This window comes from Ictalurus punctatus, chromosome 6 (genome assembly GCF_001660625.3).
Source record: "Ictalurus punctatus breed USDA103 chromosome 6, Coco_2.0, whole genome shotgun sequence".
Taxonomy (NCBI): Eukaryota; Metazoa; Chordata; class Actinopteri; order Siluriformes; family Ictaluridae; genus Ictalurus; species Ictalurus punctatus.
Window position 1 is genome coordinate 5,891,625 of NC_030421.2, and position 24,132 is coordinate 5,915,756.

At 39.4% G+C, this 24,132-nt stretch overlaps 1 protein-coding gene across 6 annotated transcripts in view; it reads left to right on the top strand.

Annotated features, from left to right (window-relative positions):
- Nucleotides 1-24,132, top strand: part of ikzf2 (IKAROS family zinc finger 2) — a 52,098-nt gene that overhangs the window by 21,879 nt on the left and 6,087 nt on the right. For all 6 annotated transcript variants that reach the window (XM_017470450.3, XM_017470453.3, XM_017470451.3 and 3 more), the window contains 3 exons: nt 7,294-7,485; nt 10,336-10,503; nt 21,955-22,092. In XM_017470450.3, coding sequence (XP_017325939.2) covers nt 7,294-7,485; nt 10,336-10,503; nt 21,955-22,092 — 498 coding nt within the window. The remainder of the gene's footprint in view (nt 1-7,293; nt 7,486-10,335; nt 10,504-21,954; nt 22,093-24,132) is intronic.

Below are 24,132 nucleotides of genomic sequence, written 5' to 3' on the forward strand. Positions count from 1 at the left end.
CTACATCGCCTGCAGGATCGACATGGCTAGCTAGCTAGGTCAGCACTCGTTTACAGTAGAAGTGGGATTCAGTGGTGCATCTCGTCCATGCAAAAGTTATAAAGCATGTACGACTCTGTTGACAAAGTCACACATACACACAACTAAAAAAAAGGAGAACTGAGCGAGCACCAGTGCGCAATGAACAGCGGAAGAACCTTTATCTTAGCAAGAATTAAATAAATAAATTTTATATATGTATATATATATATATATATATATATATATATATATATATATATATATATATATATATATATATATATATAAACCAACTCAGAATAGTGCACATCTTATCTTTCATATGATGGGACAGGCATCTGCCTTCCTCAAAACCATGAGCGCTCCATTTTTGGGGCTCGTCATCATGATCTGGTGTACAGAGAAAAGGGAAGCTGTCAGATCGGAGGAATCGACATCGACACACGCACACACGCATACAGACCACAATCCCATGCTGAAGCTGTTCTGATACACAACTGTCGTTGCACAGTCAGGGTTGAGAAATTTCTCATTCATGTTGAGCAAAGAGACATTGCTTCAACTTCTTCTTGGATTTCTTGCAGCTACACAAACATGTGTTTCCAGTTCCCAGGTCTGAAGGTGTTGATCAGTTTCCTATAACAGCAGCTCTGACGATAGTGCCCCTACGAGACACCGGTAGTTTCATACGCCGTCGTTTCTATAGCAACAGCTTCCCCAGGGGTGTGTACGGTGGACTCTCCGTATAAACGGATTAACGAAGTTTCCGCGAGGAGACGTTTATCAGACATTTATGGAAAAGGAGTCTCCAGCGTCAGTAGGTTTTCCATTATTCGAGGTTCCTCTGCAACACAACATTTATCGTATAAACTCTAAGAGAGAGTAAGAACCGAGAGCGGTGAAGGAACGGCCGTTTATAGCTGCGAGAACAGGAACTGACTTGTTTCGGACGTTCCTCATCATTGAATGTAACTATAAACGGATTAAAAGTATGGCATACCGTCCTTTAATTACATGAAATTCGCAAACTGCTGTCATAGAAGCGGAAGGAGACGCGTAATGTATTATAATACATATTTATTCATAGTAAATGAATAATATCTTAACATTACATTTCGTGTTGTTTTGTTTGTAATGTTTTTGGACACTATATTAATTCCACACTAACGTACTTGCTTTAATAAAGCAACAGGAAATGCGGCAGAGCTTTATAAATCAGCTGCAACCTTCCCTAAAACCTGACCCCTGACCTTTGAAGCTACCATGTGATTGAAGTCTCTGTCATTAAACACACCTATACACTGCACTGGAATGTTAGCTCATACTGATCTCCTGGAGCTCCTTCACCCCTAACCCTTGTGTTTAATCTTCTTAAACCTTTTTCAAAGGTTTACTTCCCTTTTAAAAGGGTTAAAAGAGACTTACAGTCATGTTTTACGCGATGAAGAAACTCTTCAAGTAATTCCGAGTAAGTGAACGTGTCATTTTGGGGCATAACGAAATTTTCTCCAGCTAGACCTGTACGAAACAGCTAAAATATTTTATATATATATATATATATATATATATATATATATATATATATATATATATATATATATATATATATATTATAACTTATGATTAATAGGTAACGCAAAAATATATAAATATTTTGTGCTGAGCCTTTGATTAGAAACTAAAAATGCTTCACAGGTAACCCACGATACCTGAAATAGCGTGTTATGATGAAGAATAACTCGTATTAGAAGTTGTATTTGTGAGCGTTAAATAACTTAAAACATGTTTTAACATATTTCCAATGATTTATTACAGTTTTATGAACTACACTGCAGTTAGGTTAAAAAAAAAAAAAAAAAGTGTGATTTTTCTGATCATTTCTCTGGTATGATTCAATTATTTGTTCAGATTATTATTACATTATTAGATTCATAACATAATAAGATCACTGAATTATCGGGGTTTAACGATCATGATAAATGAATAGATAAATCAATAGATACATTTAGTAATACGTGTATGCAATAATGTATTGTAATATATGAGCAATAATAATAATAATATTAATACTAATAATAATAATACGTAACCAGGCCTTGCAATGCATTAAACTACTTATGATGGACCGTTTTTAACAATCCGTAACGCTAATTATTAAATTATAAAGTGTAATGCATTTTCATTCATGTTTGTAAATACATGATAACACATTAATGCGTTCACGGTTTATTACATATGAAGTGTTCTGAGCATTTCGAGTGAGATGATTGAGTGAGGTTTGAGAGTTACCACCACGCTCCTTTTAAACCCCTGAGACCAACACACAGATGCTCAAACACAAAGTGCCGTGCTACATTATGTGTGTGTGTGTGTGTGTGTGTGTAGCAGAGACGGTGGAGTGTGGGCGAACTGTCTGTCTCTCTCACTCCATTTGGCCTCTTTGATCGCTAGAGGACGAGGAGGCTGAAGGATTCGGTACGCCGTTGTCCCGGCAACCGTTTCAAGTTCACCCAGCTGCAGCCACCCGTGATTCTGTGTCTCCTTTTATTTTTATGCTCCACTATAGACCGAAGTCAGGGTGATGTCTTCATAATCACGACCAGTCTGAAACTGAAACTCTCCTAACCATAATGTTTATAAATAAATATATATATATACACACACACATCATGTGTGTACAGTAATGCTCAGAAGTCAGAGACGGCCATTTTGTTTTCAGTCAAATGGCCATGCTGTGCTTGTTAATGCATGTCGATATTCGGTGTTACAGTTCAAACGATGTTTACGGATTTCCTACTTAAGCAATGCTGTTGAGTTTCTGTTCAGATCGTTATCGTTCCCTATCGGTATCGTTCGTAATTCGCACCAAATTTTTCAACAATAAAAACAATGTGAAATTAGTAAACACTTCTGCAGTGTACTGTACCTCTAAGGGGTGTAACACAAAGCCATGATCTGTATCGATATCCGTATGTGTTTAGTGCTCAAAATATTCTTATCTGTTTACATATTTGTTTTCTTTGGGGTTTATATATATATATATATATATATATATATATATATATATATATATATATATATATATATATATATATATATATATATATAAACCCCAAAGAAAATATATATATATATATATATATATATATATATATATATATATATATATATATATATATATATATATATATATATATATATACTTTATTACATTCAGTATTGTGCAAAACTGTAAGTTACCTTAGGCTTGGTTTTGTGTGTGTGTGCGTGAGCGTGTTGTTATGTTTCAGTAAAAATAGATTTACTATGTACGTTACTTTTCCAACAAACAACAACAACAACAACAAATAATAATAATAATAATAATAATAATAACATATTAAAGAACAGGCCATTTTTCAGACAACAAACGTAATGGTAGCTGTCCATGCGGGTTTTACTGTAAAAAAAAAAAAAAAAAAGAAAGAAAAAAAGAAAAGCACGAGTGTGAGAGTCAACGTCTCCAGAAAAACTCTGGCGGATTCGCCAAGATTCTCAGAAAAAAAACAAAAAAAAAACTTACCAGCTAATTTCCTTACAAAACTGTACAAACTCTACTTCAGACTATTGACGCACTTTTTAAGCCATGTACTGTCATATCAAATATTGACTTTCTTTAGTTTATTACTCTATTCATGTTCTTTACAGTAGTTTTTATGGAATTCTGGATTCCTTTTCTGGAATTTTATGGATTCCTGAAGGCGTCTTTTGCTTCATAGCTTGTCTTTAGATGTGCCTAAGAGTTTAGCACAGTACTCTGAAGTTCATTCACTTCCTGAACCAGACGCCTTGTGGAAAGTTTATAAACAGTATAACGTTACTGAGTACTGTACGCAAGCTAAATTTTAAGCTAGGTCTCAAAACCGCAAAGCAACGTCGTTCCCCAAAATCGAGACCCTGTTGTTTACAGTTAACAAACACTATTCCTCTGGTAATATTTTATCAGATTAACTTTAGTTCTTGGGTTTGTTTCATTTCAGAAAGATCAGGAAAGATAGCTGGGTGAACTCGGGGTGCTTCTGGGGTCCTTTTAGCAGCATTTCGTTAGCATGAATGTATGATTTGACAGGAAGAAACCAGAAGTAAAGAAAAAAAAAACCCAACAAAATCTCGATCTACAGGTCGGATAGGTATTTATATTCATTTAGGATGCGTATGTAAAGTTATCGTATTCGGCGCAATCCTTAATATTTTATTTCATTTATTATGAATTTATTTTTATTAGGACACTTCTCTTCACTGTTGGTCTTACTGTTATCCCCCTGTAAGACTTTAATCCCCCATTAGGGGTTCATTTCTCTTTGTCTTATCTTATCTTACCGACCGTGATGTCGTGGTGATATTAGACGGGACCCGACAATCAAATCTCTATCAATAACTCAACATTGAATCGCTTACGGTTGTGCATTATATCACAAGGTTTCTTTGACAATATAATAATAAGTACAAGGTTGGGCATAAACTATTACACACACACACGCATACTTAAAAACAGATAGGCAGGTGCGCTCATGCTTTCTTTCGTAATGCTCTACCGCTTTCACACCGTATTTCCTCTGAATACCAAACAGAAAAGGAAAGTGGCACCCAAACCAAAACGACTAAACGATTCAGTCGTGTGCTGTTTTGCGTCGTCATTCCGTGCTTCGATCAGAAACGTTTTAGTTTCTCCTCCAAAGGGGGTAAAAAAATAAATAAATAAATAAATAAATAAAAAGTGTCGATGGAGTGAATAAATAAATAAACAATCTCAATCAATCACGAGTTGTGGAAAATATCAGAGAGAACAACACAAGGGAGATCAACTCTTACGGGCGTGCCACGGATCACCTGACACCCGACCCCTGAAAAATAAATCAGCCTCGCTTCCTAGTTCTTCGTACCATTTTGTGCGTGAATTTCATGCCACACTAATAAATCCAGCACTAATAATAAGGGTTAGGTTCTACTGATTTGAAAGCCTGCTCGAAAGACTTCCGGGTGTGCAGGGTGTCAACCGTGGTTGAGTTGCGAGATTGTTCACAGAATCGAAATGCACTGGAATTGAATTTTTAATTTGAGGAAGAGTTGATTGAACACCCTGTGATGCAAGGTGCAGTGTTGTGGCATGCAAAAGCGCTCGACATATCGTTCAAGGGTGTTTCTTTGAAAGCGAAGGAACTCACGTTTTGCACAACAGCCACTGTTTCCGTCGTCAGACTTCTTTGGAAATGCCAGCAGGCAAAATCGTATATATTTCATGTGGCTGCGCTAAAGGCCATGCAGCGTTCAGGCACTCCAGCACTTCTCATTCACACTAAAGTGAAGAGTTGAGTGCGGTGTTGAAATATTTCAGGTTTTACCAAATGTGGTACGCTTTTGTGAATTATGACAAGAATTATGACATGCCTCGATCGACCCCAAGGACTCAGACAGGGTACCGAACCTCCCCTGACCCCTCTGTAATTAAGAGAGACAGAGTGCGAGTCTGGGTTCGGTTGTTGTTCCTAATCCTGCAGAACAGGATTATGGGTAGGAGGGAAGCGACCGATCCAGTCTTCCTCTGATCTTTCACTCGGTGACTCAAAAGCCGCTCCTGCTCAGAGATTAACACAAAAAGAGCTGATATTACAGAACAGGTCGAGCCGGATGGCGCGCTGACACGCCGAGCCTGGATGTTTTTCCACCTGATGCATTGTGGAGGAACGCGGAGAGGTGTCGGTTTTTCTTCCTCTGTGGTCGAGACGGAAAATTCGCAGGCCAGGCGCTTGCTCATTTGCGTCGTGCTTCTTCTTTTTTTGTGTGTGTGTACGTCTCATTTGTTCTTAGAGTGTCTATTTTTGTCTCAGGGTGTGTGTGTGTGGTTTCCCCAATGAGTAGTACGGGACAGCTCCTGAGATCAGACTGTAGGGCAGCGCTGCACACGCCCCCTTTATCTCTCATTGGTTTAGGTGTCTGGGTGCGACTCGATTGTGTGAATCCGGGAAAAATTATATTATTTTAATATTATTTGTTAAGTAAGGAATGCAACACATGGGAGCAATTTAGCAACGATTACAAATTTATTAATGAGTAACGTCGTAGTTTTTATCTGTTTACAGATACATTTGTCTTTAATTTATTTATTCATTTTCATATGATTCATTTACATGTGATTCATTTGCATGTGATTCAATTTCATGAGATTTTTTTATGAAATGAAGCTGAATGCATGTTTTGTTTTGTTTTGTTTTGTTTTGTTTTGTGGAATATGGGATTTTATGGAATAATGAAAAGCCTATAATTCTACTACTTAATCCTGTACGTCAAATAGACCTACAATATATTTCAAATTTAAATGTAATAGTTTCATAGGAGCTTAAAATAAAATCTGAGCTTAAAATTAAATTTGAGGGTTTTTTTTTTTTTTTTTTTAAACATTTTTGTTTACATTTGCGTTTGGATTGAAATTTATTTGATTCCTCACAACGATAAAGTACTGAATAAAGTACTGAATAAAGATATTATTGAAAAAAAACAACAAAAGAAGATTTTTTTTTAAACATCAGTTATGAACGTGTTGACGTCTGAGTTGCATACTAGCTTTACTGACTGGAATCGGAACAGGAAATCTAGCCCAACTGGACTGACATTTCAATCGGATCGCGAGTAGGAGGCGTAGGAGTCGGACGAGATAATTGGCTAAATGTAATGTTGCTCCAAAAACAACAACAGCGACGTTCATCCAGGACAGGAACGTATCATTATCGTATTATTAAACTCCACAAACGCATAACAAATGTCCTGCTTGGTATGAGAAGCACCTTGTCGTACGACTTTAACCACGTGAAATCGGACAAAATCCGAGTACTGCCCGTGAGATCGGATTCCTGTTGCTACATACTGTATCAGGGTCAATCAGGACTTTGTGTTGCTTTGAAAGAAACATCCTCTTGCTTTGCTGTCATAGTAACTGATCAGTTCACAGTGGGGTGCTCTAGAATATTTTGTTTGCGCGCGTGTGCGTGTGTGTGTGTGTGTGTGTGTCAACGCATACGTTGAAATAAATCCCACACTGCAGTCATGAGTCATGTATACAGTACAAAGTTACTTGAATTGACTTGAATTTGAAAATCAGCATTCACACCACAGATGTTAAGACGCAAACTTGTGAATCACAAACTGTGTGTGTGTGTTTGTGTGTGTGTGTGTGTGTGTTGGATCACATACAGTTTAACAGTAATGTAACATTAATTATCCCTATTTCTATTCAAGCGCATAAGATCAAACAGGAGGAGGGAACTGAAGAGGACGCAGAGAGAAGAGCCGTAAGCCAAGACGAGACGACCCACAGTGGGGAAGAAGGGTCGGTATTGGAAGAGCCTATGATTGACAGCCCGAACAACCTACAGGACGTCGGAGGCGGAGCCGAGGCACCGCCTGACGCCGCGATACGGCTGCCCAATGGTGAGTGTGTGTTATGTACGTAAGGAAGCGTCTTTCCTATGATGATACAAAGTGTCTTATTCCTGAAGCTCCCCATTATTACCCACAGTTAAGTTCTTGTTCGCAGTCGTTCCCTCACCAGCCTCTCGTTTATTCACTGGAGACTCCTTCCATAAACGTGAAATAAAACTGTCTCCTTAATGAAAAACTCACCATATCAAAGATCAGACATGTTGTTGTTGTTTTTTTTCAGTCTGTTTACGTGGAGCTATACCGCTATAGAACTATAACGCATTCGAGTACTTCATCTCGGCGAGCACTGAGTGCTGAGACACTCGTGCTTCCTATTCGTTGGTCTCCAGAGTTTACACTTGAGTCGATTTGCAAATCACGTCACGTTGCGCTTGTCTTTAATGACCGCTCACATGGACTGTTCTAAAATTTATAATGTTCCCTGATTGCTGAATAGGATCTCCTTTCCATATTAGTATAGGTATCAAGGAGTATCCCAAACCATGTGCTGATACTTAGTCTAAAAACAAAACCCTTTCCAGTTCACGTTTAGACCTTTCTTTGACACACGCTCACTCTCTCAGCTCAGCTTACTGTATGCTGTATGTTCCCTGTTTTACTACAAAGCAAAATCGAACGCAAACTGATGCGCAGAGCTGTTGTGAAATTTGAAACCACAGGCAACAAGCGCTTCGAGGTTCGAACACACTCGTGGAAAATTATGTTGCAAATGATCCTACACGCTCACTTTGAATCTTAATAAACAGGTTCATGCGGAACGTTCTGCTCGTTTTCTCTTTTTTAAACCCTTACTTCCTTCGCTGCTTATTAACGGGGATCGTCTTTAAACTTTAAACTCGACAGCTATAACGTTTAACGATTTATAGCAATTTACCTCCCAGTGATTTTAGTACATTTGTGGAAATGGACCACTCCAAAGCCGGCTTAACGTGAACCGACAAAAAGTGCATTAGGTGCGATCCGAGTGCGTCGGTACTGCAGGTCAGGGTAAGAGCAGCTGTGTGTGAAAAAACTACAGCGTAGGTTTTAAATGTTTTCTTAAGGACATTGTGCCAAGAATCCTCCACAACCTGTTCTGGATGTTTAATCTAGTGCTGATGTGTGTTCATCAGAACTCCTGGCTCAGATTTCAGCTTTGTTAATCGTATGGAGAAAAGGAAAAAAAAAAAAAAAAAAAAAAAACTCACCTAGAGTAGCATCTCTAGACACGTTTAGATCTTATCTGGATCTGGATTTTCTACATGACTTCCATGGGAAAGCCAAAATTCGGACGGTTTGAACGGTAACAAAGCCATTAGTTTACTAGCTACTAAAGCTAGTAAACTAAAGCTAGTTAACAAAGCTACTAAAGCTAATAAGCTACTAGATAAAGAAAAGGGGAAAAAAAGCTCATCTTTTTAAAGCCTTCACTTGCTGACAGAAGGAGTCAGTAGAAGAACTTCAGAGCTTGTTTGAACCCTGGCGTGTTGTTATGTTAAGCAGCCAGACGACCTTTAAGTTTTGTTCGAGGTTGCTTTGGAAAGCCTGTGTGGTAAGCCAGGCTCTGCAAAAAAAAGGACAGAGAATGGGCTATGCTGTTGTGATCTAACACGTTCTCATCCCACTGCTCTATTTATAAAAGGACAAACCATGCGTTCTGAGAACGTGTTTCGATAGTGGTTAGCACTCACAGTCAAAACCAACATCTCATGCTCTTCCAACTAAGAGTGGAACTATATATATATATACATATATATATTAATAATTACAATAGTAATAATAATAAAAATCCGTCACAGTAACAACACCTTTGTTTTGTGCGTCTCGGCTTCACATGTTCAACACTAAATCCCCTAAAGCGCCGCTGCAAGCTTGTAAGCAGTTAATCGGATAGACAAACTGTATTCTAAAAACATACTTAATGGAGGGTATTTTAACCAATGTCATTATCGACGTCTCAAATTCAGAACTCAGATTCTGTCCAGGCCACATCCTTTCAAAAGACAAAAAGACTATTTGTTTTGGTGGGGGTTTTTATGACTTTTATCTATTCTATCAATTAGTCTAGTCATTTATTGGCTTTTATTGTCATTTCAACCATATACAGCTGGTACAGTAGAATGTGAAACGATACAACGTTCTTCCAGACCACGGGGCTACGTAAAACAACACACTAACCACACGAGACGACACAGAACTAAATAAGACCTACACATTCTACATAAACGACACAGTACAGCCGTGTTCGACCTACGCTGCCGAGCAAATAAATTTGGAACATTTTATCATATGACCATTTTTGGTAAAGCCTCAAACAATGTTCTCATTTTCTATACTCTAAAGCGGATCTGTTTTTGTACTGGCGCAATCATAACTTCCTGCTACTGGGTTTCTCAAAAAATTCTTGCGTTACCAGTCCTTAAGAAAAGTTCTGTCCGATATCTCGTTAAATTACGAGTGCTAACTTTTAATAAACAATATCCGGTAAAGCCATGGTTAAAATATCCTGAAATACAGAAATGTTGGATAAGATTTCTTGTATTTTTTTTCCTTGTGGTGCTGAAATGGATCAAACTCTATGAAGGAAACGTTTAAGGAACTCTTGAATCTTCATAACCAATCGTTCATACACTTTGGAGAGGCAGTACACGAACGTCACCATCGTTCGTGAATCAAGAGTAGACCTACCCTACGTTGTTCACGTGTTGATCGGAGGCTGCTAAACCGACTCGTAAATTCAACAGTGTTATTTTAATGATTATTTTATGAATTCACAACAATTTTTCAGGTCCAGTGCAAACTTTTTTCTGCACAAATCAGACAAATCAAGAGCTTGCTTTTTTTTTTCCTCGCATGCAGGTGATCGTCCGTTCCAGTGCAACCAGTGCGGTGTGTCCTTCACCCAAAAAGGAAACCTGCTGAGACACATCAAGCTTCACACAGGCGAGAAACCCTTCAAGTGCCCATTCTGCAGCTACGCCTGCCGCCGCCGTGACGCCCTGACAGGCCACCTGCGCACACACTCCGGTACGTCTCCTCTCAGTCAAATTCATACCTCAGAGCACTTAAATTCACTTCTTAAAGGATTTATTCAACTAAAATGACCATTTGAGCTTTAGCTTAGTTCTGGGCTAGCGAGCGGAGTCTGCCACTGTGTTGGGCTTTGAAGCGAGTCACTTAATAACCCAGTTTCTCAGCTCTAAGTTGCTTAGAAGAAGATGTCTGCTAAAAGACTACATGCATATGAAGTGTATATGTAGTAGGAAGTCAAGTTGAAGATGTTTCCCCATTCTTTTCATTAAATCTTTCCTTCACCACTCTCAAGACTGATAGTCTTGGGTAGTCCCTTCCCAAACCCAAGTGTAAAACCTTTGTCTGATTCTTTAAAACAGCATCTGGACACCCGTTACTCAACGGTTCTTTGGATAGTCCAGGCTTCCTCAAGGAGTTCTTGTAAAGATTCTGTTTCAGGACATGGATTCACCTGAGGGACAAACCATAGGTTTTTTTTTGTCAAGGTTTAGTTTTCAGACATTTGAACATTTCCACATCTCCTTGTTTGTGTCATTGTGCTTAGTTGTTCTCAAGTGGTGTACCAGGCTCGAGGCATTGGTAGATCATTGGTTAAGGCATGGGGCTACTCAGTGGAAGGTCAAATCCCAGCACCAATAAACTGGTGGGTCCTCGAGCAAGGCTTGTGAACCCTGAACTGCTCACTTGGCACTGTCCTGTCTTTATCGTGAGTCATTCTGGATAAAAGAATCCACCAAAATGAGGTAAATCAGATCTCGAGCATCTCAAGGGATGTCAATTGTGTCAAGTGTGACCCACCTGGCCCATCAGTCTAAAAGCCTGTTGGGGAGGTAAGTACAGTATGAAAAGAAAACACACAATGTTTTATTTTAAATAATAGTTGATCAAAGTGCTTGGTAAAATGGTAGGTCTTTAGTCTAGGTTTGAAAACAGCCAGTGACTTGGATAGCCAGGGGAAGTTCTTTCCACCACCTGGGTGCCAGGACAGGAAATAGTCTTCATGTAAGTCTAACTTGTGTTTCGAGGGATGGTGCGTCCAATTAAGCAGTGCTAGTGCCTCAAAGGAAAAGTGGGGAAGTACGGGATGTGATCCATTTTTGGCTGAGAAACCAGTGGAAGGAGTGTCGCAATGATGTGGTGTGGGAGGTTGATGACAAGTCATGCAGCTGCATCCCAGATCAGCTTCAGGGCTTGGATGGTGCAGATGTGTAAACCTGCCAGGAGTGAGTCCTCCGCAGTAGTCCCGTCTCAAAGAACCGGACAAGCACCCGAGTGGCCTCCGTGGATAGAAATGGACGAGTCCTTCTCATATTGTAAAGAAGAAACCTGCATGACCGAGCCAGTTTAACAATGTGGGGCAAGAAGGATAGTCGGTTGTCCAGGACTGCCCCAAGGTTGTGTGCAAAAAGAGATGGCGCAATCCTAGGGTTCTTCACAGAGATCACAAGATCTTGTCTTGAGGATGCATCTCTAGGCAGCTTAGTCTTGCTGGGACTTAGTGTCAGCTGATCAGCTGCCAACCATGACGAGATGTCTGACAGGCATGCTGAGACATCCATGTCTGATTAGATTAGGTTGAAACAAATCATTCATACAGAAATCATTCACACTATAGCGATGACACATGACTCACACCTGCATAAAAAACGCTCATTAATTCATAACCGTTCTTTTGACTCTCTCTCTCTCTCTCTCTCTCTCTCTCTATATATATATATATATATATATATATATATATATATATATATATATATAGTATCACGATATTGCTATCATCATATTGCCCAGTCCTAATCTTAACTCTTTTTATGGATTTTCTATAGAGAAGAAGTGTTATGTGTTGCTTGTGTTGTGTGTGTGTGTGTGTGTGTGTGTGTGTGTGTGTGTGTGTGTGTGTGTGTGTGTGTGTGTGTGTGTGTGCATGTGTTACAGAGCTGTGAATGATGAGTCCGAGCTATAGTGTGAGTGATTTCATTGTGAGTGCCCGAGCCACTTTCTTTCTGCAGAAGTGTGTGTGTGTGTGTGTGTGTGTGTGTGTGTGTGTGTGTGTGTGTGTGTGTGTGTGTCCACTCTAAGAGACTTTTGCACACTCTGTGGTTAGGCCACTCAGGACAAACTCTTCCTGCAGTCTGCGAGCTGGAGCACCGCGAGAGGAAACGCTCCACCACTCGCGCTCTTGTTTTCTCACTGCTTCCCTTCCTCTCTTAACCTCTCTCTTTCTCTCTCTCTCTCTCTCTCACACACACACACACTCTCTCACTCTTCTTTTCTTTCCTTTTCTCACCATCTCTCGCAGTCTCTCTCTCTTCTTGTCTTTCATTTTCTCTCCATCTCTCTCATAGCCCTTTCTTTTTCATCATATCTCTTCTCCAATCTATGCCTTTCTCTTTCTTTCTCTCCATGTTTCCTTCCTTCACTTTTTCCATCAGTCATCTTCCTTTCTTTTTATCTTTTCTCTCTAATTTCTCTCTCCTCTTTTTTGTCATTCTTCCTCTTTAATTTCTCTCTCTCTCTCTCATAGCTTTTTGTTTTTCATCATATCTCTTCTTTACTCTATGTCTTTCGTTCTCCCTCATTTTTCTCCCTCTTGTTCCACTCTCATTCTCTTTCTCTTTTTTCTCTCTCATACCCCCTTTTTTCTCCCTGTCTCTCCCTCCTCTCTCTTTTTGTCTCTCTTCCTCCAACCTCTGAATCGCCGTCTCTGTTGTTCAACTTCCCCTCTCTTATTGTGTCCTTTTCTCTACTTTTCTCTCTCGCTCTGTCACTCATATCCCTTTCTTTTTCTTCATATCTATGTCATCTGCCTTTCTTTTTCTCTGTTTCGTATTTCATTTTCTCAATTTCTCTCTCTTTTTATCCACTTATTCTCTCGTGTTTATTTTCTCCCTCTCTTCTTTTTCTGTCTCTCTTCCTCTTCACTTTCTCCATCTGTATCTCTGTCATCTTCCTCTCCCTCTCGCTCTTCTTTCCTTTCATTTACTCTCCGCCCACTTCTTCTTTCTGCCTTACTTTCTCCCCATTTTTCTTTTATTTCCTCACTCCGTCCACTTTCTCTTTTACTCTCCGTCACGTTCCCTCTTCTTTTCTTTACTACTCTCCGTCTCTCTATCTCTCTCGTACCCTGTTCTTTCTCTTTATCTCCTCTCTTTGTCTCTCTGTTATCCTACTCATCCTGTCTCTCATTCTTCTTACTCCAGTCACTCTCTTCTCTTCCGTTTTTTCTGTCCCCTGTCCACCATGTTTTCTTTCCCTCTTTTCTGTCCTCCTGTCCTTCACTCCCTACAGTACTTCTCCTTTTCTTCTCACCTCTTCCTCTCTCCATTCATTTTTCTCTTTTCATCCCTTTCCTTTCACCTCTTCTCCCTTAATGCCATCTCACTACTCAATGCTTCGTTTCTTTCCTTCCTCCTCGTTCATCCCTGGTTTCTCTCTCTTTCACCCACTTTCTTTCTCTCTACCTCTTCTTTTTTCTTTCTCTCTCTTTCTCTCTTCTTTTATCCTGCACCATTGTTCTCTTTTTCTCTTTGTAACTCCTTCTTCTCTGCCTCAGCCACTCTATAGTTTTTCTTTCTCTTAACCTCACTCATTCAATCCATCAATCTATCATTGTGTCACTGTGTGTGTGTGTGTGTGTGGGGGGGGGGGGGGGGGGTCATCGGATACGTGGATCAGTGAGCCGAGCACGCTGTCACCTCGGGACACACTCGTTGCGACTCACAGGGAGAGCAGGAGTGCTCTATCTAGCTGTCTCATCATGTTTTGCTGCTTTTCTTTTCTCATTTCCTGTTTTTCAGCGCTAATCGCTCTGAGCACCTGGGATACGCAGAGTTTCTAGGCCAGGCAGTTAATATGTCACATTTCTGCACACACACTCTTCAGGTGCTGAATTATTAATTGTAGTTTAGCACTGCTTTTTTTTTATTATTATTATTATTTTAAATTTCAGTACACATCAAGGGAAATATTACCACGTGATCACGTTCTCTGTCTTTTCAATGACAGTTCATAAAAAAGAAAAATAAATTGATGTATTTTGTCCAGGAACAGGGAGTGCGCTTTAATCGCTCCCCGAGAGTGCGCACTGCGGTCAGAACTGCAGCTGTGGAGTTTCAGTCTTTACTTTATCTCTACACCTTACGGCGTGCCGCCTGATTAGCTTCAGCGTCTCAGACAGGGAGAGACGACGAGAGAGAGAAAGACAGCTTTGTCCTGATCTTCCCTCGTCAGCCCTGTGACACCTGCAGCTCACAGGAATGTCAGGAACTCGGGCTGGTCCGACCACATGTTGTGCAATAAGGACTGAAAGAATGGAGAGAGAGGGAGAGAGAGAGATGGATAGGAAGACAGACAGACAGCTGGATAGACAGTGAGTACAACAGAGACAGAGAGAGTACAATAGACAGACAAAGAAAGAGTGGCAGAGAGACAGACAGTCACAGAGAAAGAGAGGCAGAGAGACAGACAGTCACAGAGACAGAGAGGCTGACAGGCAGGGAGACAGACAGTCACAGAGGCAGAGAGACAGACAGTCACAGAGAAAGAGAGGCAGAGAGACAGACAGTCACAGAGAAAGAGAGTCAGACAGGCAGGGAGACAGACAGTCACAGAGGCAAAGAGAAGGACAGTCACAGAGAAAGAGAGACAGACAGGCAGAGATATACAGTCACAGAGGCAGAGAGACAGACAGTCACAGAGGCAGAGAGACAGACAGGCAGAGAGACAGACAGTCACAGAGGCAGAGAGACAGGGAGGCAAAGAGCCAGACAGCCACAGAGGCAGAGAGCCAGACAGTCACAGAGGCAGAGAGACAGACAGTCACAGAGACAGAGAGGCAGAGAGCCAGACAGTCACAGAGGCAGAGAGGTAGATAGCCAGACAGTCACAGAGGCAGAGAGACAGACAGTCACAGAGACAGAGAGGCAGAGAGCCAGACAGTCACAGAGACAGAGAGGCAGAGTGCCAGACAGTCACAGAGGCAGAGAGACAGACAGGCAGATAGACGTAGTATAGATAGACAGATGTATAATTTAAAGCACTAATATAAAGTGTGTGTGTGTGTGTGTGTGTGTGTGTGTGTGTTTGTGTGTGTGTGTGTGTGTGTGTGTGTGTGTGTCCATGCTAATAGAATTACATTCATCTATTTTAAATAAGCACCGAATTACAAAAACGCTTAGTCTTTTCTCCATTCTCTTTCCCGTTTTTTTTTTTTTCTTGGGGGGAGGGGGTGGGGGGGGGTTGCTAGAGGACGGGGCACCCTGCAGCAAAAAGTATGGATTTAATCATCTAGAACGTCGATTATCCGAAGAACCCTTGAGGAACGACTCTTTTTTTTTTTTGTAAGAGTGTACAAAGGATGAAGGTTACAATTGAAAACATTGTGTGTGTGTGTGTGTGTGTGTGTGTGTGTGTGTGTGTGTGTGTCTGTGTGTGTGTCTGTGTGTGTGTCTGTGTGTGTGTGTGTGTGTGTGTGTGTAGCTGGGCACTTGTGCTGATGAGCAGCAGTTGATAGGCATTTACGTGAAGTGAAATGTCATCTTCATCTCACGATTTCCTGTTTTCAACCCGAATGGATGCGGTTAAGTGGGCTTTAATGCAACACTAAAGGCATTTGCATATCAAGAATAGATGCTGATGCAGGGATTTTTCTGCACATCCAACATCTGTGGTGAGCGTCACTCCATCTGATTGGATGTCGAGTAGCAACAGGAACATTTCACCGTTTCAACTTCGTCAACTTTTCAATTTCATTTTTTTTTTTTTTGCATATAATGTACATAGAGGCTCATGTACACTATAGAGACACACATGTCTAGCTGAGCTTCATCTTAATTCATCACACACACACACACACACACACACACACACACACACACACACACACACACACACACACACACACACACACACACACACACACACACACACAGTGTGCAGGTGCTGTCCCAGTTCACTGGACCAAACCGCTGCCTTTCTTTTCATTTCCATCTTGTGGTGCAGTGCGTTTCTGAGTGTGGAGACGGAATCTCCTCAGAGACGGCCACAAGCAGCCACCTTACATTTACTGTAATGACCGAATTGTGTGAATTTTTTTTTTACAAAGACTGAAAGTGTGACAGAACCAGACAAAGGTATCGTCATCGTGACCCACTCATATCACTCAGTTTCCCAAACACTGATCTGATGACACGATGACATGTAACCCTCTGATCTACACCAGCACAAGCATTACCAGCATTCATGAGCTCAACCTGTGTTTTGGTTTTAACTCTTTTATCTTTTGTCTATTATTATTTTGTCTATTTCTATCCATCTATCCATCTGTTTATGTATGTATGTTGGTATTTATTTATTTATTTATTTATTTATTTATTTATTTATTTATTTTAAATGTACTTATTTGTTTATTTCCATTTATTAATTAACATATTTATCAGTTTGTTTAGTTGTATATTTAATCTATCTATCTATCTATTTATTCATTCATTCATTCAGCCATTTGTGTTTATCTCTTTACTTATTAATACACTTATTTGTTTATTTATTTATTCATTCATTTATTTGTTTGTGTTTATTTCTTTATTTATTTATGTACTTATTTGTTTATTTCCATTTATTAATTAACTTATTTAGCAATTTGTTTATTTGTGTATTCTATCTATCTATCATTCTCTCTCTCTATTTGTTTATTCATTTATTCATTTATTTATTTGTGTTTATATCTTTACTTATTAATGTACTGATTTGTTTACTTCCATTTATTAATTGCTTATTTATACAACTTGTTTACCAATTTATTTATCTGTGTGTATTCTATCTATCTATCTGTCTATCTATCTATTTATCTATCCATTTATTTATGCTTATACATTTTCTTACTTACAAATGCACTTGTTGGTTTATTTCCATTTATTAATGAACTTGTTTAGTGTTTTTATTTGTGTGTAGTCTATCTATATATCTATATGTCTGTCTATCTATCTATCTATCTATCTATCTATCTATCTATCTATCTACAGTGGATATAAAAAGTCTACACACCCCAGGTTTTTGTGAAGTAATAGAACACCACTAAGAAAAACGATGTCCGAACTTTTCCCGTCATTAATGTGAAATTGCAAAGTATACAAGAGTCTGATAGAGATAAGAGTCTGATAGAGATAAGAGTCTAATAGAGACAAGAGTCTGATAGAGACAAGAGTCCGATAGAGACAAGAGTCCGATTGAGACAAGAGTCCGATAGAGACAAGAGTCCGATAGAGACAAGAGTCCGATTGAGACAAGAGTCCGATAGAGACAAGAGTGCGATTAAAATAAGAGTCCGACTGAGATAAGAGTCTGATAGAGACAACGCCTGAAGGTTTTTGCACTAATATCGACTGGCATTTGTTGCTATTCCTGATTCCCTCCCCCTTGATTAAAGCCCCAGTTCTAGCTGAAGAAAAGTCTTCAGCTTCCACCCCCATGCTTCACCGTGACTGTGGAATTATTGCGCCTTGTGGAATTGGTCTCATCAGACTATAACACATTGTGCCATATGATTTTGGGGTGATTTATTTGAGCTTGGATGTTTTTTGTTTGTTTTTTCGTGAGAAAGGGCTTCCGTCTAGCCACCCTCACACCAGAGCTCAGACATGTGAGGAATATGAGAGAGTCGTCACGTACAGAGAGTAATCAGTACTTGTCAGATATTCCTGCAGCTCCTTTTGATGTTGCTGTAGGTCTCTCAGCAGCCTCCCTGGTAGGTTTTTGTCTTGCCCTTTTGTAAATTTTGGTTCTTGGTGATGTTGCTGTGGAGATACGTTTTCTCTGTTGGTTGATGATGGTCTTTATGATGTTCCATGGTGCATCTAATGTTTTGGAAATGATTGTATATCCCCCTTCCTGATTCAAATCTTTTGACAAATGAGATACCGTACATGCTTCGTAAGCTCTTTGCAGACCATGGCTTCAGCACGCAGATGACACCAAGATAATTACTTTTGAACATGAGATCGGTTGTGATTGGATTTCATGTCAAACGGCTTTCTTTTCGCCTGGCTTAATTCATCTACTGCACCTTTTCCATAATCCAGCTTCAGACGTTAGCCTTTTATCGGCATAGACATGAGTCAAATAACTTTCCCGTCTGCCTTTGAGAAAGGTTTTGTTTGTTTTTTTTTGCCTTTTGCTCGTCATTTCAGCTGTTTGAGCTTTACCTTTTATGGTATTTTGTGGGCGTCACCAAATGCAAATCAGCTGCACCATGCTCATACCTTAGGGTGATTGACGTTCGTCAACATACTCACGTGGATACAAAGAAAAGCTGCATTTCCGGAACATTTGTGACCCCAGAGGAAGTTTTATTAGTAAGTTTTAGTTTTCTTCTTTATCGCAGGAAAAAGAAAAAAACTCTCATTTCTCTCGTTCTCTCAGGAACAGATGCATATCCAGGCAGAACTAAAATTCTGACATTTATAGTTTTGATAGTAGTAAGAAGACGAGTAAGAAATATTTTATTATGCAGTTAATTGAAATCAAGAAATTTTTGTGTCTCCCCCCCACGCCCACTCCCTTTTTTTTTTTTTTTGAATGCAGCTCTAAGCACAATAACATGTTCAATCTTGTGCCATTGGACACACGCCCAAATCCTGTTGACTCGGACAGAACTGCTGTTATTTTCAATGTTTTTAGTTTCCCTTTACGCATTTTACTCACGATCACGCCCTTGCGGAAGACAAATACGCTTGGGTTTCTCTCGCTCTGCTTCTGATTCACACATATCCTGATCCATCTTTTCTCACGGTGTTAGATGACAAAGTCAGTGCAGATTTTCATCTCTGAAAAGTCGCCTCGCCTTGGCCTGGTCCCATCCCTCCGTCATCTCACTTTCGTTATCAGCTTCACTGCGCCCTTCGTGAAATGTGTCAGTGGTGTTTTTTTTTTCTTTCATAATCCACGCTCTTTACAGGTAATGGCACCAGTCTGATCGTAACAGTTGGAGGTTTAAAAAAAAAAAAAAAAAAAAAAAAACATATATATATATTTTGCAGAATACGTTCTCACGTGCAGGTCCGTACTCTCGGAGACAAGTGGCTTTTGATGAACAATACTGAAAGTGCCTGACACCACAGAGGCTGAAGCAGGCCGCTGAATTGGAAACACTTTTGGCTGACTCAACTCAACGTCGTTAGTGCGCCGGCAAAGCTTTGCGTTTGAATGAATGAAAGAAAGCGTATAAGTTAATGAATGACTCAACGCAAACAATGAATGAATCTCGCGCTGATTTGTGGAACATGACATGTTCCTGGAGGCACTGGATCCTCCTCTTCTTCTTCCTCCTCCTCCTCTTCATCCTGCTCTGCTGGCCCACACTGGAACGCTGTACCGTTTGGGCTGGTGTGTCATCCTTGTGTGTGTGTGTGTGTGCGTGTGTGTGTGTGTGTGTGTGTGTGTGTGTGTGTGTGTGTGTGTGTGTGTGTGTGTGTGTGTGTATGGAGACTCAGTGTGAGTGGAACTGAGACAATGATTCACCTCACACCTGCTCTGGCTAAGCAGAAAGAAAAAACTCCCTCTGTTCCTTTCTGCTGCTCTGAGCGATTTTCCAGCTACTACACGAGTGTGGGTGTTGTGTGTGATGTAGCCCGTGTTCCTGTGGCTCGGGCTGTCAGAACTAATTTCACTCTTTGAATACTACTCGAATTTTCATAATATTTACGTATCAAACTGAAAAGTTTACCGAAAGTTTATGAAGCGATTTTACGCTACACGTGACGTAAGGAAAAACGGGATCTGAATAAACGTACGCTGTTTACAGCAAGTTTTTTATTATTATTATTATTATTATTATTATTAATCATAAATCATGAAGGGGTTTTTTTTGTTGTTGTTGTTGTTTTTTTTTTAGGAGTTCATTCTCAAATAGCATACATGTCAATGACATGGGGTGGACAATATGTCATGCTGAAATGTATGTTTTGGCCATGAATATACTCCAAAACACTCTGGAATGCCATTTGAGGCCATTCTTCCATGCATCCATCCATCTTCTATAGCGCTTTATCCTTTTCAGGGTCACGGGAAACCTGGAGCCTATCCCAGGGATCATGAGGCACAAGGCGGGGTACACCCTGGACAGGGTGCCAATCCATCACAGGACACAATCAGATACACACTCACACACCCGTTCATACACTACGGACACTTTGGACACGCCAATCAGCCTACCGTGCATGTGTTTGGACTGGGGGAGGAAACCACCGCAGCACGGGGAGAACATGCAAACTCCACACACACACAGGGCCACGGCGGGAATCGAACCCCCGACCCTGGCGGTGTGAGGCGAACGTGCTAACCTCTAAGCCAACGTGCGCCGAAACCATTCTTAAATACACAAACTGTGTTAATGGATTAATTAATAGCATCATCCCTTTTTTATTTGTTTGTTTGTGTTTTAATCGGATTTTATCTTTTTCTATTTAAAGTGAGCTGTCGTAGACAAGCGTTCAGTCAGATTGTTCTTCAAACCATTTAACATTTGCGTCAAAGCAGAACACATCAAATAACCAAAGGAAAAAAAATTGCTATTGCTTTATAAATTTTTTAAAAAACATTTTTTTATTTTTTATTTTTATTTTTTTTTAAATTATCATTTGTTTGTTTGTGTTTTAATCGTATCGGATCTTATCTTCAGGACCTGAATTTTTTAGATTTACTCTTCTTTAAAGTAAGCTGTAGTAGACGAGCTTGTTCAGCTAGCTTATCGAATTAACGAAGAAAAACAAAAAAAATCCAATTTTATCAAACTCACCAATGTTCAATGTTCACCGTATATCATCACATTAGTCTTTTTTTCAATATATGTAACTTCATTTAATACATTTGCAATATGTGTAACTTTATTTATATAATATTTTTGAAACAAATGGGTCACTCGTGTTTCGCGTCAGCTCCTGATTTTCTTTCTCAAGACCGATGCCGAACGCTTTTTTGTGTCGACTCTGCAACCCTTTGTGTTGGTGTTGGTGTCTCTGACGAGAAATCTTAAGCGAAGGAATTATAAATCGAACGTGTTAAAGTTTCTGATTAAATAATGATAGTGCCCTCTTCTACTTTTCCGAAATGATAGAATTTGTTCCGCGGCACTGATTTTATGACTGGGTGTGTGACAGCACGCACGTCTTACGCCAACCTCATGGAGAGACAGGCTTTTACGTTGTGAGTGTATGTGTAGTGTTTTTATTTCTGTGTGGGATTATTATTCCACTCTGAGCTTGAGTCTATTTTTTTTTTTTTTTTCTGCTGACCCATCTCAGACATAGTGAGTTGCATCATCACGAGAACATGCCCACTCTCTCGGTTACTACCTCAAAGATCGAAACTGCAGTTGTGCGTACAGTCTGAATGACTTGCATTGTAGTATTACTAATAGACACATTTCTCTCCTTTGATGTCCTCTCTCTATTTTAGTTGGTAAACCACACAAATGTAACTACTGTGGGCGGAGCTACAAGCAGCGCACATCATTGGAGGAGCACAAAGAGAGGTGCCATAATTACTTGCAGAGTGCTGGGATGGACTCCACCCCCAATCCGGGTCCGTATGCAGGTGAGTGGGTCAGGATTTCCGTCCATCAGAATTTTGAGCGATTTTAGTTAGTCACTCCCAGAGTTAAGGTTAGGGTTAGGGTTAGTCAACCCTACTAGACTATCCCTAGTCAAGACGTCCCCAGGTCTAGCCACAGGGTTTGAAGCCTAGTCAAGTTCGAGACTAAACTACATCAATACCACAAAGCGTTTTTCAAGGCCAAGGCTTTACTACAGCTAGTCCACTTCATTCATGTTTTCTACAACAATTCTAGACAAACATTATTTTTACAATCTCTTATCAAGGGCAATGCCCAAATCTGAGTTAAGTCCAAGTACCAATAATTCTGAGAAGAGTCCAAGTCAATACAGAAAACGTCTGGAGACCAGACTCGAGTCATACAGCACTTGTGTTTAAGTTGTTTCGTAAAATAATAATAATTATTCATCAAAATAATTAATCCAAGACGGTATGGGTTCAGTCATTTTTCTGAATTTTTAAATGTATAACATTTCTTACCTTGTAGTGGAGTAATAATAATAAAAAAAATGTATAAATAAAAAACCAGCAGCAATATGTTTATTTAACCATTCATGTCCAATCACAACATTATCTTTGAAGATGCACTATCACGTCATGCCATATATCACTGAAAAGCTTGCTTCCTGATCTACTGTATCTATGTCAATTTATTTTATACATCTTATAGACCACACATATTGGTATGAGATCACATCGTATTATTAAAATCCACTTATTTCTACCCTAATCTAATCATTTAAGGAAACGTGTGAAACTTTTTTTTAAGACATATACCAATCGTGTATTTTGTTTTATTATTGGTACTTTTTCATAAATGTGTATTTATTTATGCAAATTACATATGCATGAGGTTGCATACTTAATGGAAGCAAAAAGAGAAATATCAAGGAAATACCTCTTTAAAAAGGTTAATAATCGGATTTTATACTGAAAAATTAAAAAGATTAAACGGTTTTAAAAGCTATTTTCCTCAATAAACAATAATATACGTATGCAAATGTGTGCAACCTTATTTTATTCGATCAATCCTTATTTACATAAATAAATGTAGATTTAAAAAAAAAAATCAATATAAAAAAAGACTTGCAAGAAAAACAGGCAAAGATTGAGATATATTATCCATCCGTCCCTCGATCTATCCATCTATACATCCGTCCATCCATCTTTGCACTGAAGGCTATAAGAAGCATGCTATTATCTAGTGGATCATAGCCTCCATCCATCCATCTGTCTATCCATCTGTCTATCCATCCATCTTTACACCATTGAAGGTCGTAAGAATCATGTTATTGTCTGGGGGGTTATGGCTTTCATCTGGCAATCCATCCATCTTTAGATTTATGAGGAAATGTTAAAGCAATTTAACAATATGAGCATAAAATAAATTAAATTCACTAAATAAAATAGAGATTATGTAAAAGACTTGCATTGATGGCATATATATATATATATATATATATATATATATATATATATATATATATATATGTGTGTGTGTGTGTGTGTGTGTGTGTATATGTATATATATATACTGAATTCATTGATCTGTACTCAGTAAAGTTGAATGTTTGTCCATGTTGGTTAACCTGTTACAAGCTCCATCCTGCTTCACATAATATAACTGGGACATCTAAACCTCTGACCTCAATCTCTCTTTTGATAAGCGGTCACAAGCCTTTTCTCATGACAGTGTCATACATCCCCCATCTTAGTTTGAGTCATGCTGTTGGTCTTAGACACCTACGTCAGCCACCATTGGGCAAATTGCATTAGACAGCTAAACTATTGACGCTCGATGTTTGACTGTTCTGTGACTGGTTTTGCATGTGTACTTACGTGACGCACTTATTGAACAGGACAGGCACTTTGGTTTCTCCGCTTCAGTTCGGTGTACCAATATGTGTAGCAACAACACCCCTAACCTACCTCAGGCAGGTGAATGGGTCAAAACCTTAAATACATCCAGCTTCTGTCATTTACATCTTCCAGCAAGAATATTTCACAAAGCGAGCTATCTCG